Genomic DNA, 17,545 nt, shown 5'->3' on the forward strand with positions numbered 1-17,545 from the left:
CTGTGACCTGCAGTTATCAAAACCTGTGTGCAGCTGTACTACTTTAAACCCTGTTTCTCGAGGTGGGATTCACACACGCTTTCAGCATTAACACTTTGTGAAGGGTCATGTAATATGCGTCTGACCACTTGACCATCTGCAGCCTAATGGAAATATCTGTGGTCAGTATAATCAATATCTCACAGATTCAGAGATCACACCTGGGCTCTGAGCGGCTCACACCTGTAGCAGCAGGGCTGTGTCAGAGCCGTGGCTGAGGCTCACAGACAGGCGCCCTGCTCTCTCCTCTGAAGGTGTGAAACTGCAGGTGCTGCTGAGACACAGACAGGATATCAGAGCAAACTGCTGCACACACTGCTGGAGAGAGGAGCCAGGGGAGTAAAGATTCCACAGTTGATTGCTTGTTTTCTGCTTGTGATGGAGCAAGACCCATCCCTTGGTTAAATTGTCAAATCCCTCTGTTACAATTTGAGGTAAAACAGATACTGGCGACCTAAATATAATATGCTTTGAACCATGTGTGGAAATGCACAAATGGGTTAAAAAGCCATCAGAGAAACTTACCTTCAGTGTGTGTGTCTGTGGCAAGGAGGCTGTTTTTCTGAGGGGTTTTATGCTGTTTAATTACCTTAATCCTTCTTAGAATGGGTCCAATGTAGTTCTTTTTCTCTCTGTCTACAGTAGCTCATTATTTTCACTGGTATTTTGTATTTCTTTTGTACTTGAAGTGTGTATGTTTATAGACTTGTCTTTAACAGAAAAATGTTAAGATTAGATTTTTGTGTAACTTGTAAATGTATGTTTTTGAATGTATTTATCTCTTTGTTACCCTGTAAGGGTAATGGTTAGGAGGGTTCATGGGATCAGTTTGCTTTAGATTTGGTTTTGTTGTTTTTGCATGTTGATCGAAGGTTTTAAATACATTCTCCTCCTCCTCTTTGTCGAACTAAAATTAAAATAAAATATTTTACAAATAAATAAAATATAAGCATTTTTATATGGAAACTGCTACCTCATAAAACTGTTCCCACCTTTTTAACACCAGACATTTGGCCTGCAACACTGTATAAGAGTCTCAAAGGACTAATAAAACAATCAATTCAGATATTTTATAAATATTTTTTATTAACTTTTAGGCTATAAACATATATATACAATAAAAAACACTCCATTCAAATTTTTGTTTGTCTTTAACAGTTTCTTATGTCATGTCATGTCAATGATTAGTTACCAGGTGGTTGACTGTTTGTTAACAGTCTGATTGTAAATTTCCTCGCAGTTCAAATCAATCAAATCATCTTTATTATACCTAAAAGGGAAAATAATTTGTTAAAACAGCATCCATGTATATAATAAAAAATACACTAAAACATTTTAAAAACCGGCAAATATACAAGATAACAGACACATCATTAAAAAATAGTGCATTCCACATATATGTATATATGTATGTATGTATATACATATATGTTAAGTACAGTTAAAACTGCACAATGAATATGTCATGCAAACCGATAATGCCATCTTAAATGTGTCCTTCCACACACACACACCATATACACACAGCATTCACCAGGACAACAGCTTCATTTGCTTTTAAGATGATTGATTTCAGAGTAAATGCACTGGTCTGCCCTCTCCTCTGGTTGTTCCCCGGGGTGTCGTGGGAGTGTACGGATCTTCAGAGAGGCATAAATCACTTCTCTGCCTTCATCCTAACAGGAAAAAGTTACATCAAGTTGTATTACTTGTGAGACATCAATCATATTCCTGTGTAGTTCAAATCATCTATATATAAAAATAATATATATAATACATATATTATTATTAACATATAAGAATCAATCAGTAATCCATTGTTTACACCAATGCTTCTCATCCCTGTCCTGATGATTGTGATTTCACTCTCTCTCAATTACATACTGTCTTATATACTGTCCCCTTAATTAAACTGTTCAAATGTGTTCAGTGTGTACAGCAGTTCCTCTGAGCAGCACGACAGTAAACTTGTATACCTTCTGCTCCACACTTTCATTCACCCCTGCTCTGCACTTCCTGGACATTGGACATACATAAACACACAAACTGTCCCACATAGTGAGCATACAAAATAGACAATTAGAGTACATTCCCCACCCAGCTCTGGAGACTGAGTAGCACAAATGTGCACTGAAGACACTGAAGAAAGCACAACTCATTACCAACTATTGAGTTCTGTTGAGATCCTTTAATCTGGCATCATAGAAACTCTACTACCTGCGTACTGTCACTGTAGGGGCTCTGAGAGGTAAAAGTCTTGCCTTTCTTGGTGCAGAGCTTGTGGAGGAGGCTGGAGGAGAACAGGAGGGAGACTGCTAACGCATAGCCCAGCAGCACCCAGCTCAGCATGCAGGGAACAGGGGGAGCGGGAGAGGGAGTGGGTGGGGCGTGGGAAGAAGGAGACGGAGAGATGCAGGGAGAGGGAGAGGAAGAGGGACAGAGACAGGAAGATGAGGTGGCGGTAGAGGTTGAGATGGGGGGTGAGGTCAGGTGGTTACGATGAGCTGTGAAAATAAATTCAGGAGAGAATTCCATCGCAAATGGATTACTGTGTCTTAATCAATAACCCCTATTTATCACAGAAGCCAATAATGTGTATAGCTTAAAATTGAATTGTGTTTATATATATGTAATTTAATGATCAAATCATTATATGGAATTATGAAGTGAAACTAAACTTAATTCCCCCCGATTATGCAAACAGAGAACTCTTGCTCTCTCTCCTCACCTTCATAGACGAGTCTGGTCACATTTCCAAATCGTATCTGCCCTCCCTCTCTCTGGGCGCAGTAGTACAGCGCCGGGTCTGTCTGTCTGATGTTCTGGATCTGCAGACTGATGGAGCGCGCCGTGAAGTTCCACACGGGAGAAAACCTCTGGTCTTTTGTGCTCCCCAGGTAAAGATCATTGGGTTGGTTGGCCCTTGTGTAGATTTCAATCCCCAGAAACGGAGCCTGTTCATCTCGCTGTACAAACCACATAGTTCTTTGGTTGTGTCTGAGGCCACAGTCCAGGGTGACGGTGTCCCCGGCTTTGACAGTCCGCTGCTCAGCAGCTCCACACAGACTCTCCCACTGGGCCAGAACTACAGCAGCAGGACAAATTTGGTGTTAAAAAAGCCATTTGTAATTGGTGGAACGACCTTCCCACTGAGGGGGCAGGACAGCACAATCCCTGACCATCTTCCAGCGATACAAGACACATCTGTTCAGACTGTACCTGTAATACAGCAGCCTGATTCTCTGGGATGTTCAGCACAATTGCTTTTAAACAATTAACTTATGCTTCCTTTGCTCCTGTGTACTTGTTAGCACTTCTATTGTATTACTGGGACAATAGAACTTAAGCATATAGAGGAGACTTAAATGTTTCTGCTCTTCTTACCTCATTGTGCTAGGATGTAGGCCTATGCTTATAGTGTTTTGTACTGATTGTATGACTGCACTTTTGTATCAATTGTATCCTTTTTATGAAAATCATCTCCCTGTCAATATATATAATGTTGTTTGTTGATTGTTGGAATTAGAATAACTATGAACTAGACAGAAAGAGAAAGATATAACCCTTAATATAAACAATATAATATCACAAGACAATATCAATCTGAACCAAATGCTGAACTTTAAAAAAATGTTAATAGGCTATAATATTTGATTTTGACCATTAACTTTGCTGTTGTAGGCTCTATAGGAAAACAAAATTGCCTGATATAGCCTAACCTACATTGTGACTAGGGACTGAAATCACAACTGAAATATTCACCTGGCTGTAAATAGGCTACATTGCTTGCTTCATTTACAATAGCCTAAATATATTTTAGATCTAAAGTGTGGCAGTCGCAGTACTCACAGAGGAAGAGGAGCAGAGCCGCCCTGCTGTCCGGCACGACCATCTCAGCAGACACTGACTGCACTGGAGAGACTGGGGCTCTAGGGATTAATGTAGCTTCGTATTCTGTCAGAGTGACATCACACGCACTGGGCAGCGGCAAGGCCATCGAGATCCACTGACCAATAACCTACACCACGCTGTCGCTTTAACACCGGGACTGAGTGACATGAAAATGTGAAGGTGTCTTAACTCAGTGTAACATTTCTGTAATGAGCTACCAGCTCTTCATCAGTACAGTACTCATATAATAATAATAGTAATAATAATAATGAATTATCCTACTAAAACATAGCATTTAATTGTTAACACACAGGGTCTGTGTTAAAAAGAGAAGGATGAAACAGAAAAGGGCCAGTTGATATTTTTGGCCACCTTCTCTGTTTCAGTAGAGTCTGCTCTCCATATCGCTTAAGAAACACAACACGCTGAACAGTGACTCTGCAGGGTGGCTGAGTTTCAGAGGTTTTGGCAGAAACCCGTTCGCCACAATTAAGTATTGCTCTACTTTTCCATGGAGCATTATAAGGGTCCCCACATGGTCAAAATCCATGCAGTTTATTTTACTTTCAGGTACATAGTCTCTTTCAATGCAGTCTTGTTCCTCCACTAGATGGAGACTCTTACAATCACAAGCAGTGCTTCTGTATCACTTTAATGCTTCATAATGGCGACATCAGTTTTGGATCTAATCTGCCTGTGGACACCTGGCTATACTTATAATAATGCAGTAATATGCCGTGGTCATGTAATTAGATCTGATCACATATACATATATATATATATAGTGCTGTTGATAAATCTGGATTGGATTATCCAGGGACCATTATATCATTTAATATTGAAATTGAAATCTCAAAATTATTAATAAACTCTGATTAGGAAAATTATTAGTTAAATTGAGTCATTGAGAGATCAGCTGGAACAAAACCGTAGGGCCCCAGGACTAGGGCCAGGAACCAGTGTGTCTGCCCAAGTCTTGCAGCGACAATACTGGTGCTAAATTGAAAGGGGGGTTGCAGCACAGAGGAGACGAGGTACAGAGATCTGTGTCTGATCATCTGGGCTCCACAAGGACTTTGAAAGAGCAGTTTTTACATTCTGTGGTATAGCTATAGTGGATAGGGAGCGAATAATTGGTTGCTTCCTGGGAGGGCCTGTGTCATGCAGTTTGCAGGCATCTGTGTTAATAAACAGAAGCCCCCAAGAGCTCTTTTCTCATTAAAGCTGCAAGAGAGTTTTGATTGTGCAATATGAACGAAATGATTCCTAGATTGAGGCAAACAGAGAGACTGGGCAACTGGAGAACTGTACTGATTGTGTTTAGGTGGTGTGCATATACTCAGTTTACATAATGGCTGCAAAAGGTTGCACACAGTTACTGGGCAATGGAGGGGAAATTTAACAGCTTTATGATAAACCCCCAATGGTCTGTTGCTCAGTGCACAGAAAACCACAGCCCACATCCTCCCACCATCAGAAATGAGACACATGTGAAAATATACAACAACAGCAACAACAACAACAGCAACAACAACAACAGGCATGAATGAATGAATGTCTGAATCCCACAGGAATAACATAGAAATTATCCACTGAGTCCTGATGTTGATCAGCTTTAGAAGCCCTGACCCCAAACGTACAGCTAGACCAAATCAAAATTGTGACCTACCTGCTTATCGCAAAATACCAAACTGTACCCTATCGTGGTTAATTTATTGTTAGAATCAATTTTCTACTATTTTTAAATGAACGTAATAGCCTCCAGTATGGTAATATGCTATCCGCAGGTTGCGCAAAGTTTTGATTTGGTCTATAGCCTCTAGTCTAGTGTGTAACCCTGACCTCAGCCTTCTTATACGTGTGCATAACAGCAGAACTCAGATTAAGTGCACTGAAGGTATGCCTGTGTTATTCTTGTGGGATTCACAAATCAGTTCATTATGGATTGCTGTCCATTATTGTAAAGTGTGATAATGTATTAAACAGAAGACATAATCATAATACAGTAATACGTTTACAGTCTGTGACAACGGGCAGACAAAAGAGCAAAGGTGCAGCATGATATTTCTTCCAGCTGAGCATCTGCTCCAGGCCCTGCAGCTGCACATGCCTTGCGCTGTGCTTTTTTTTATGCTGGGGGGTTGTGTTTCACTGGTGTTACTTGCAGAGTCTAACACTGATCTGTGAGTTTCTGTGTGAGTGCATGTGTGTGTGTGTGCTCCTGTGTGCTCCTGTGTGCTGCAGAAACTATGTGTCAGCGGTTTAAGATATGGGCTGCGATTAATCTTTATAGACCAAATGCAGCACCCCCCTCCCACTTTTCAGACATTTCCGTTAAATCAAAGGTGGCTGATTGGCAGTGGAAACCAGCGTCCTGGCTAGGGCCCCTCGAGTGTGGAGAAGGCTCTGTCCCGACCCTCGGTGCTCCTGTCCTCAGGTCACACCTGTGAAACGGCTGAGATGAGCCACGGAGCCCGGCTGCTCGTCTCCCTCCTCCTGCGTGAGTACTGAGCCTCGCTGCTCGGCTCTGTGCCACTACCGACATACAAACGGACTGCTTGACGTCTGAGCTCAGCATACAGGAAACACAGATCAGGATCACGACAGCGGCGTCGAGCCAACAGCGGCTCAGGGTTACCGATGTGAAGTGCAGAGACGTCGCACATTGACATGTTTATAATTGCGATTCGTGGCAAATTAACGGGCGAGACACCGCGACTTAATAAAATAAAATAAAAGCAAAACTAATTCCGACAGATGCATTCTCAGAGATACCGGTCTTGTGTGTGTTCAGCAGACGTGTGATGAATGTGTGATTTACATGTGATTGTCCTTCCATTGAAGATCTTCAAACTCAAAGCAATTCTCAAAGTGTCCCAGTGAACAACAAGTGCGCAAATGATTAGAAATTAGTCCAGGACTGTATAAAATCTAATTCTGGGCAACTGCCTTTTTAAAGATATGTAGATTCTGTCTGTCCTGAGCCGCTCCTCTGTGTCCCGCTGCTGTAGTGGTGTCTGTCCTGAGCCGCTCCTCTGTGTCCCGCTGCTGTAGTGGTGTCTGTCCTGAGCCGCTCCTCTGTGTCCCGCTGCTGTAGTGGTGTCTGTCCTGAGCCGCTCCTCTGTGTCCCGCTGCTGTAGTGGTGTCTGTCCTGAGCCGCTCCTCTGTGTCCCGCTGCTGTAGTGGTGTCTGTCCTGAGCCGCTCCTCTGTGTCCCGCTGCTGTAGTGGTGTCTGTCCTGAGCCGCTCCTCTGTGTCCCGCTGCTGTAGTGGTGTCTGTCCTGAGCCGCTCCTCTGTGTCCCGCTGCTGTAGTGGTGTCTGTCCTGAGCCGCTCCTCTGTGTCCCGCTGCTGTAGTGGTGTCTGTCCTGAGCCCCTCCTCTGTGTCCCGCTGCTGTAGTGGTGTCTGTCCTGAGCCGCTCCTCTGTGTCCCGCTGCTGTAGTGGTGTCTGTCCTGAGCCGCTCCTCTGTGTCCCGCTGCTGTAGTGGTGTCTGTCCTGAGCCGCTCCTCTGTGTCCCGCTGCTGTAGTGGTGTCTGTCCTGAGCCGCTCCTCTGTGTCCCGCTGCTGTAGTGGTGTCTGTCCTGAGCCGCTCCTCTGTGTCCCGCTGCTGTAGTGGTGTCTGTCCTGAGCCCCTCCTCTGTGTCCCGCTGCTGTAGTGGTGTCTGTCCTGAGCCGCTCCTCTGTGTCCCGCTGCTGTAGTGGTGTCTGTCCTGAGCCCCTCCTCTGTGTCCCGCTGCTGTAGTGGTGTCTGTCCTGAGCCGCTCCTCTGTGTCCCGCTGCTGTAGTGGTGTCTGTCCTGAGCCGCTCCTCTGTGTCCCGCTGCTGTAGTGGTGTCTGTCCTGAGCCGCTCCTCTGTGTCCCGCTGCTGTAGTGGTGTCTGTCCTGAGCCGCTCCTCTGTGTCCCGCTGCTGTAGTGGTGTCTGTCCTGAGCCGCTCCTCTGTGTCCCGCTGCTGTAGTGGTGTCTGTCCTGAGCCCCTCCTCTGTGTCCCGCTGCTGTAGTGGTGTCTGTCCTGAGCCGCTCCTCTGTGTCCCGCTGCTGTAGTGGTGTCTGTCCTGAGCCGCTCCTCTGTGTCCCGCTGCTGTAGTGGTGTCTGTCCTGAGCCGCTCCTCTGTGTCCCGCTGCTGTAGTGGTGTCTGTCCTGAGCCGCTCCTCTGTGTCCCGCTGCTGTAGTGGTGTCTGTCCTGAGCCGCTCCTCTGTGTCCCGCTGCTGTAGTGGTGTCTGTCCTGAGCCGCTCCTCTGTGTCCCGCTGCTGTAGTGGTGTCTGTCCTGAGCCCCTCCTCTGTGTCCCGCTGCTGTAGTGGTGTCTGTCCTGAGCCGCTCCTCTGTGTCCCGCTGCTGTAGTTCTGGTCCAGCGGGAGAGTCTGTGTGAAGCGGCCGAGCAGCGGACTGTCAGAGCCGGGGACACTGTCACCCTGGACTGCGGTGTCAGACACCAGAGGGAAACCCTGTGGTTTGGACAGCGAGGCGAGGAGACTCCGTTCCTGGGCATAATAGTCTCTATAAAATCTGGGACGGATGAGGTTTCCTGTCATTTCTTCCAAGGCTCTGACCCTCGCCTCTCCGCTGCTCTGAAATCCAGCACCCACTCCATCAGTCTGCGCATCCACAACATCACCGAGGCGGACCTGGCGCTGTACTACTGCGCGGAGAGAGCGGGGGGAGGCTTTATTTTAGGAAATGGGACCAAACTTGTAGACGGTGAGAAAACTTCTTCACCCTTGATTCGTGTATTTTGATCAATAATATGTATTACTATTAAAAATATAACTACTATTATTGTAGGACACGTCAGTGGAGCCCCTGCCCCCTGTGTGCTGAGCTGGGCGCTGCTGGGCTGTGTGTCTGCAGGCTGCCTCCTGCTCTCCGGCTGTCTCTGCTGCCTCTGGAGCAGGAGAGGTGAGTCTATCCTCTCTGAGGCACTGCAGGGCTGAATAATTTAGAGATTTGGTGTCTCCTCTTTGTATTGATCTCAGATCTTTTCCATTTTCCACATTGTGCTCCACAGTGCTGCCTTAACTCTATGTCTCTCTGTCTCTCTGTCTTTGTGTCTCTGTGTCCAGGTGGTGTTCAGTGTGTTGGAAGGAGTGAAGGAGCAGTGCAGGTATTGTGTACAGTCCTGATGGACACACTGTAGAGAACTATACAGTCTGAACTGTAGTGTAGGGTCGAGAGGACCATGGAGCTCAGCTTGTTTTGTTTTTCCGTGTTTTTGCAGGCAAACGATGTGTGGTCAGTTTATGCCAATGCAGAAATGCACACAGACCCTAACTGCACCCTGACGAGACGAGCTGCAGAGGAGCGCTCGGTGTATGTTCTCCAGGGTGGGCCGGAACCGGAATTTTAAATACTACTTTGTAGATATTCAAATGTGCCTTTAAATACCATCAGCATTATTTTCAAAAAGGATTGTTTGATCATTTTTTAAAGACTAATTTATGTAACCAAATCTCATCTGTTTGTAAGAGTGCAGGAAAACGGACCCTGGGCACATTTTACAGGCTCTTCTAAGGAACCGTATGAAGTGACCCCAGATCAGGTTGCAGACACTTCCTTGCAATTCGTTTCTGTCAAGGGTGTGATAACAACTCCACTAACTAACAGGATGGTACTGGTGGTTTCCTGTTCACTGAATAGCCCTTGTTCAAATCCCCTGCACTCTTTATTTAGAACCATTTCCTTGACATTTTATATGACTACAATTGATTCTTAAGGCCCTAATTGTGTAACTTATCAAAAATAGAAGTTGGTCGCAGAGATGTGTGAAATGCCTGTATGTAATTTAATTTATGTTTTAAAGGTGCAGAAATGTGAATATTTTGTTGTATCCTTATACTGAAATATATATTAAATTAAGAAAATCAGGTTTTATAAATTGAAATAGAAATAGCATTTCAACCAGCCTCATTTCATCCTAACTTTTCGAAAATCATGTTGATATTAGTTGAAAGAATGAAAAAAAAGCTTTTAACTAAACAGATACTGTATCTTTTTATTTGTTAGCTGGGAGATAGAAAGCAAATTTGCATGTGCAGAAAAGGTATTACAGACAGTATGCAGTTATTAGGTGTTTATTAATGGTGTCTACTAACATGTATGAATGCAACAGAAATGGTTGTACTTGTAAGTATGCATTAACCAGACATAAAGCAGTAACTCTATTGTGTGACATTTCACCCCATTTAATAATATAAAACTCAATATACAACAATAAATATATACAAGGAAAGAAACAAAATCAAAAGTATAACAAATCGAATCTTACATCAAGTGTATATAAATATGGGGTAATGTAAGTGGATAGTGCAAATACACAGATGTGCAAATGAGCAAATAAATAATACACTGTATATATACACTGATCAAAGTGTCCGTGGGTTATTGTCAGCGCTGTTGTTGCTGTGCTGTGGTCAGTGAGGGTGCTGGTCCTTGGCAGCGTCCGCATTACGGATCTGGGTGGCTTGGGGGTATTATTGCTCCCGAGACTCTCTGTGTTCACCTTGGAGCTGCTGTAGCATTTCCTGAGCGCAGCAGTGGGGTGCACTTCCCAACCTGCAGGACATCTGCACCAGAAGGAGCAGGACTGATGCCAGGAGAATCATTAAGGATCCCAGCCACCCGTACAATGGGCTCCTCCTGGTGCAGATATCCTGCAGGTTGGAAAGTGCACCCCAGGTGGTGCTCTCAGCCAACCGCACCCCTCCGTGCAGGGTCTTCAGTCCTCAGTATCTCGGGGCCATCCTAGACTTTCCAGACGTCTGAGGTGATGGAGGCGTTCCGTGTCGAGTCCTGTGTGCTGTGAACGCTGAGGTGCTCACCCTCTCCTCTGGGCCCCCACTGATCCTGAGGAAGTGGTAATGTGTCAAAAATGTTTCAGTGAGCTACACTGAGCAAAGATATAAACAGTTTGTCCCAGCACAAGGGCACCTGTATAATGATATTATCTTGGCAAAGGAGAAATACCTCACTAACAGGGATGCAAACAAATCTGTGCACAACATTTTAAAGAAATAAGCTTTTTGTGCGACCCCTGTTGTGGAGCCGGCATGACTGGGTTAATGATCGCATTGAAACAAGTAAAACGAAACTGACGTGGGGGAATTGTTTCTTCTTCTTCTTCCTGTTTTTGAGTGAATACGGAGAAGTATAGAGTATATACTTTTTTGTGAAGACTTTTTGGGAGTTTTTGCGTGTGGGTGTGTGTGAAGTGAGACTAAGAGTATAAATGCCTGGAACCGGTCCCTAAAATTACCCAATGTGGAAATTAGACAAGTGATTGTATATATATATATGAACTATAAGAAAATCACACACACAGAGACGTCCAATATACACACTGGTCTTGGCATGTATAATTCATGTAATTGCTGAAGCGAGTGTTGGTCGCCTCCTGGTGGTGATTGTCTGTTTGTATTTATATGTATTGTAATATTTTTTGAATAATACTGATTCGTTTTTGTATTCTGTATAAATAAATTGTTACCTGTTGTCTTTTAATTCACGTCTGTGGCTATTCTTATTTGTTTAAGAGGGGCCTGCACTGAGGAACCGGGCCTAGTTATCAGTACTGAGTTGGGTGATATTAAAGGGCTGCAGTCTAATCAGAAGCTGCGTGTGTGACGTATGGTTCCATTTGTTACGTATTGTTTTTCGCCTTAAAGATGGAAATCCCTGGGGAGTTTATACATTGATGACACCTTCCGTTGTACCGACTAAATTATGTTGCTATAGCGTTGTGAGTCATTGAGTGTGAGTGGGAATTTCTTTAATTTTATTATTGTTCTATGATAAAAACCCCGATGATTTTATGTTTATGCATTATGAGCGCACTGACAGTGCACGAGTTGTCGCCCAAGAGAGAAGAAACGCAAATCTGCGCAACCTTGTATCAACTGACCGGTAGGCCATCGTTACAGCTGCTTCTTGATTATTTCTAGGTTTGTATCGTAGTACGACACGATCTGTGTGTCCTGTATGTTTTAATCCGAATTGGGGTTAAGTGCAAATTATTTTCTGGATTCGCGACAGACTTGAAATTGTTTCTGTAATTGATCACATTGGAATCGAAATACATTGACCCACATTCTCGTGTGTGTCTACTGCGTTTTCTTCGTAATTTGTCTCTACTTTCCTCTGAACACTATTTTGGATATAGTAAAAAGACGTAATTGGAGAAGTTTCTTTGCAGTAGTTATTTAATGACTATATAAACTGGGAATCCCTGCCTGTGCAGGGCTCATGTTCTCCCTGTGTCCGCATCTCTGCGCAGCTCCACCAATGGGATCGGAGGGATTCTGCAGATCTGCGCACATCTGCACTACAATAACGCGGCCATGGCGCTTAGCTTGACTGGCTCATTTTGTCTCAACAGGGCAGCATGCTGTTGTACCTTTCCCTACTTTTGAACTTCATTTTAGGTAGGAGATTATTCATTTATTTTTAATTCTTTATCATTTAATTGTCGTTACATTAGTGCCTAAGTGTTGCTGTGACTCACTTTCTCCTCCCTCCCTCCATGTCTCTCAGTCTCCTCAGATCCTGTCTCAGTGTCAGTGAGATCTGGGGACTCTGTCACTCTGCCCTGTGATGGATCAGCCTACAGGGGGACTCCTGAAGACCAGATCTACATTAAGTGGCAGACAGTGAACCAGAGAGTCTATGAGTTTGTCTATGGAAAGTCCTACCCCGGCCCTGGGTTCGAGGACAGAGCCGAGATTCCCATGGAAAGGATCAGACAAGGAGACTTCTCCCTGACTGTCGACAACACCTCCTCCTCTGATGGAGAGATATACGAGTGTTTCTGTGAGAGGAAGGGGAGCCAGCTACAGTTCCTTGGCAATGTTCGCCTCACCATTGCAGGTAAGAGTCTGATTTAGATCTGTGATTGCCATTTATACAGCATTTAATTGTGATTTCCTGTGATTATAAAATAATACTTTTAATAGAAGTAATAGTGCAAAAGGTCAAAATAGTATTTAACAGTGAATGCCAGTGAACTTGAGTTACTGCTCATGCCTGTTAATTTCTGCTGCTGTAAGTCTGTGACCTTTTCTCAACCCGACTATTCAACTCACCACCACATTTGTGGGTTATGGGTACAATCCCAGGTGGCGGGCACTGCTGTTGTACACTTGAGCAAGGTACTAAGAAACCCAGCTATATAAAGGGGTAATTGTATGTTAAAAGTCACCTTGGATAATGCCGTATGCTAAGAAATATAATGTATAATACATAGGTAACAACCAAGAGTATAAGGCTATCAGACCGGGTTGTAAACAGAGGAACTATTTCATAAAATGTTAACGTGGTCTTTGCTGACACCTAATAATGAAATTCATACATTAAGAATTTAGCTGAATTAATATTATATGATTCTTCTCTATACTTCTGAAAATTACATAGGGCCTATATTCACATGTAAGTTGTTGTTCACGAAATGTCATATTTTACAATTGGATAGCAGCATTTTTCGGCCTAAGTGTATGCCCTATTAAGCCCACGTCATTCAATATCTTTAATCACTGTTGACTAAACGAAATTCGTTATGATTATAAAAATGAAAGCTCCTTATTGGTTTAGACTGGATAAAGACTGGATTTGCTTGTAAAAAATGGTCAGGTGGAAAGTATTGTTGTGAGAAAGTAGGGAAACCCAGAATAACATTGATATAAATAAATAATGGAAACCCCGGGGAGTACACAGTGTCACAGTAACGAAAGCAAAAACATAAATTCATTAGCCTATATCAGAATATCAAACATGCAGTTTAATAACCTGATGCATAACGTAGGCCCAGATGTATCCAATACAATGTTCTGTATAGAAAGACAACAATCCTGCAGGATACCATATTCTTTAGAAACAAAGTGAATAATAATTAAAGGGAAAACAACTGTCACCTGTCTATGTGCATTGACATTGGTGTGTTAAAGACCATCACCAATGTATGAGTAACATGTTATTGTAAAGAATCAGTGGGGAAAACCAATGGAAATCCCCCATACCTTACACACAAGTCACATGATCCACACATCAAAACATTTGAACCAGTCAGTTTGTGTTTTACACTGCAGCCTGTAGTCTTGGGTTTCAGGTTTTATTTGTCTTTCTCTCTGCAGGCCGTGAGGAGAGCAGCTCTGTCTCCTATGGGCAGCCCCTGAGCCTCCGTCTGTACAGCAGGGCATCTGTGAGAGTGCGGTTTAACCCTGCGGGCGCTGGAGCCTCTCTCCCAGTGTGTGCTGTAGATTGCGGCACCGTGACCCCTGACCCTGCCTATGGGCCCCGAGTCTCAGGGCAGGAGCAGGAGGTCACACTGTCTGCACTGACCTTCACTGACCAGGGCTCCTACACAGTGCTGGACTCCCAGAGCAGAGAGACCATCAGCACTGTGAACGTCACTGTGACAGGTAGGACAGGGGCCGGGCTCTACTGGAGATCAGGGCTGTGGTGAGAGACAGGACTCAGGCTGATGTTCTCCTGTTTCATCCTCTCAGCTCACAGAGACGCCCTCACCCTGCCGTCTGGAGCCTCGCTGTCTCTCCCGCTCTACTCTCCTGGGCCGGTGGAGGTGCTGTTCTTTGGGAAAGGTGGTGAATCCTCTCTCTCAGTGAGTTCTGTGGAGAACATTACACTGTTCAGTCCTGGCCCCGGGTACGAGCACAGAGTGTCAGTGCAGAACGGCTCTCTGACACTGCCCTTACTCACAGCAGCTGACCAGGGCCAGTACACAGTGAGGGACTCCGGTACCAACCTCACCATCAGCACCGTCTCCGTCTCTCTCACTGACACACTGTCTATGGAAGGTAAGAGTCCTCCTTCTCCAGTAACACTACTCTGTTCCATGTACCCTCATCAGAATAAGATCCCTATAGAAATACCTGCATGTTATTCTGTGGAAATGCCTGCAGGTCAGGGATTCCCAGCCCTGTTCCAACCGAGCTCTCGGGTATTTAACTGAAACCTGAACCAAAATAATATTTTGCTTAATTTGACATTTTAAACTGTTAAGTCTACAAGACATTTTAATTTGGATTTTTTATATAATTTAATATTTTATTTGAAATTTCCCAATCATTTAGAATGATTTAATAAACTCTAATTTGGGAAATAATTAACTAACAGTTTGCTCTTGCAAGGACGAAAGGTTTGCAAACTTGCAGGACGTTGATACAGGCCCAGGGTTGGGAATCCCTGCTATAGGAAAAGCTATAGGTGACCTGTAGACCTGTATCTGTTGAGGTTGTTTGGACAGTTTGGACTCCCTAGACAGTTTTTGATTCTCTCTATAATTAGGATTTAGACCATTGTTCCTTTATTCATCTTTCCCTGTATTTTTATTTCCTGTCTCTCCCCCAGAGCCCGGCCTCTTTATCTGGACCTGGGTGGCATGTGTTGCTCTGATCCTCACTCTGATGATAATGGCAGTGTGCGTTATTCACAGACTGGGGCCTAAGAGGAAACCCAAAGCTGGTATAAGTTCAATTTCCAGTAAGCTGCTGATTTCCACCAAGTTGCCAGCAGTGTAAATTACAACAACATATTATGAAGGAAATGTAAAGAAATCTTGGGGGAATGAAACACTCTGAAAAACACCAGAAGCGAAAGCTTATGAAAAACACTGCAACCGATGGGGATGGAAGTCCCACGCAGGCCGCAGAGCCCATGGAGCAGATCATGTACACTAAACACACTTCTAAAGGTATAGGAAGGAAACATCACCTACATAACATGAGACAAAGGTTTTCTTTTCTGTGTTTAAAGTATTAAGAGAGATGTTGTGATTTAGGATAAATATGTAAAGTTCATTTTGATAACTTTAGTTAACATATATGTTTGTATGGAGCAGAAAATATGCACTGTGTCACTTTATACATTCGGATATATATTTTTTTAATATCTCCAATTCAAATGAACTGCATTTTGTATCACAAGACTATTTTGTTGTTGTTTTCTACTGCACTAATCTTACTGTGTTTGTAATAAAAAGACTCTCTTTGCACATTAACAAAGGATTTATTGGACTGCTTTTAATCCATCCACCTTGCCTTTGGATCTCTCTACCCTTTCTCACAAACACTAATGGGGAAAAAAATGAAGGAAACTTTTCAGAAAATATATCTGGGGAAGACAACAGCACGTTAGAGATGTTCAGAAATGAAAGTGAAAACAATTTGAGATGCTTTTAATAGAGCAGACACCACTAACTGAACAAGTACCTACAAAGAAAATAAAGTGAACCACTCGATTGGTTATATACATCAGGAAAGACTACTGTTTTAGGGATTTGAAGTGACCAGGACAGACAGTCCATAGTCTATCTGTTCAGTGTTGTACCACAATGGACTCGAATCTTATGTTCTTCTCCAGGTACATATATACATTTTCTGATCTGGTCAATTAATCAGACTCCCAGTACACCAGACCTGCAGAAACCCCCCATTTTTAAAAGATCAGAAAGTCCAAATTCACCCCATGCTTACTGAAGCACCTCCCACAAGTTGGATTGGCTTGATGGGCACTTCTTACATACCATACGGTCAAGCTGCTCCCACAACAGCTCAATAGAGTTGAGATCTTGTGACTGTGCTGGCCACTCATTAGACAGAATACCTGCTGACTGCTTCTTCCCTAAATAGTTCTTGCAGTTTGGAGCTGTGCTTTGGGTCATTTTCCTGTTGTAAGAGGAAACTGGCTCCAAACAAGCTCCATCCACAGGGTATGGCATGACGTTGCAAAATGGAGTGATAGCCTTCCTTCTTCAAGATCCCTTTCACCCTGTACAAATCTCCCACTTTACCACCACCAAAGCACCCCAGACCATCACATCACCTCCACCATGATTGACAGATGGCATCAAGCACTCCTCCAGCATCTTTTCATTTGGTCTGCGTCTCACAAATGATCTTCTTTGTGATCTGAACACCACAAACTTAATCTTCAGTCATGATGAAAATAAACAATCAAAACTATGGATACTGAAATGCAGCACAGCCTCCATAAACACTTTCTATTGGTTTTGAGGGTTTCAGCTAAACACAATTATTGGTTTATGAGATCTATGTTTCTCAGTGGGTGTGTGTTTGTTTCACCATGGCGCCGCTGCACATGAGAATCAATGTGGAGTCAGAAGTTTCCAGTAAAAACGAATGCACCATAACTATGTTAAAAAATACTCATAATTATAATAATGACTGTAAAACCAAATCACAAATATTTAGCCAATCTGTATGTGCCGATATTTATGTAAAAGGTCAATATCGTCCAATATGGGTGCTTCAATATATGTGTTGGCCCCTACTTCAAATACAAGGTTTTGTAAGTCGCCCTGGCTAAGGGCGTCTGCTAATAAATAAATAATAGTAATGTGAAAATTAAGAAAACATTGTGTAAGATATTAACTGCAAGAAATGAAAACCAATTTGGCAACAATTTGAGTTGGAAAAAATACAAGCAGCAACAGTGCAAGTTTACTGTAGTAAGGTGTACAGGTTTCAAATCCCTGCTGTAGCCCAGAATACCCCCAAGTCTTACAGCAGCTTGACTAAAACTAACGTAATTAGACTAAAACTAACAAAGACTTTAGAATATTTTTGGAAGACTAAAAATAAAGAAAATT

At 43.4% G+C, this 17,545-nt stretch overlaps 2 protein-coding genes across 2 annotated transcripts; both read left to right on the forward strand.

The window, feature by feature from the left end:
* Window positions 1-6,276: 6,276 nt before the first annotated feature.
* On the forward strand, window positions 6,277-11,304 carry LOC136771912 (uncharacterized). The gene is made up of 5 exons (XM_066724479.1): window positions 6,277-6,430; window positions 8,275-8,631; window positions 8,716-8,829; window positions 8,994-9,034; window positions 9,149-11,304. The coding sequence occupies exons 1-5, from the start codon at window positions 6,391-6,393 to the stop codon at window positions 9,275-9,277; spliced, it is 681 nt and encodes a 226-aa protein (XP_066580576.1). The 5' UTR covers window positions 6,277-6,390; the 3' UTR covers window positions 9,278-11,304.
* A 353-nt stretch (window positions 11,305-11,657) lies between these two features.
* On the forward strand, window positions 11,658-15,943 carry LOC136771464 (uncharacterized). Its single transcript, XM_066723788.1, has 6 exons — window positions 11,658-11,829; window positions 12,302-12,347; window positions 12,457-12,789; window positions 14,049-14,336; window positions 14,424-14,732; window positions 15,286-15,943. The coding sequence occupies exons 2-6, from the start codon at window positions 12,308-12,310 to the stop codon at window positions 15,453-15,455; spliced, it is 1,140 nt and encodes a 379-aa protein (XP_066579885.1). The 5' UTR covers window positions 11,658-11,829; window positions 12,302-12,307; the 3' UTR covers window positions 15,456-15,943.
* Window positions 15,944-17,545: the final 1,602 nt, after the last annotated feature.

Source organism: Amia ocellicauda, chromosome 15 (genome assembly GCF_036373705.1).
Source record: "Amia ocellicauda isolate fAmiCal2 chromosome 15, fAmiCal2.hap1, whole genome shotgun sequence".
NCBI classification, from domain to species: domain Eukaryota; kingdom Metazoa; phylum Chordata; class Actinopteri; order Amiiformes; family Amiidae; genus Amia; species Amia ocellicauda.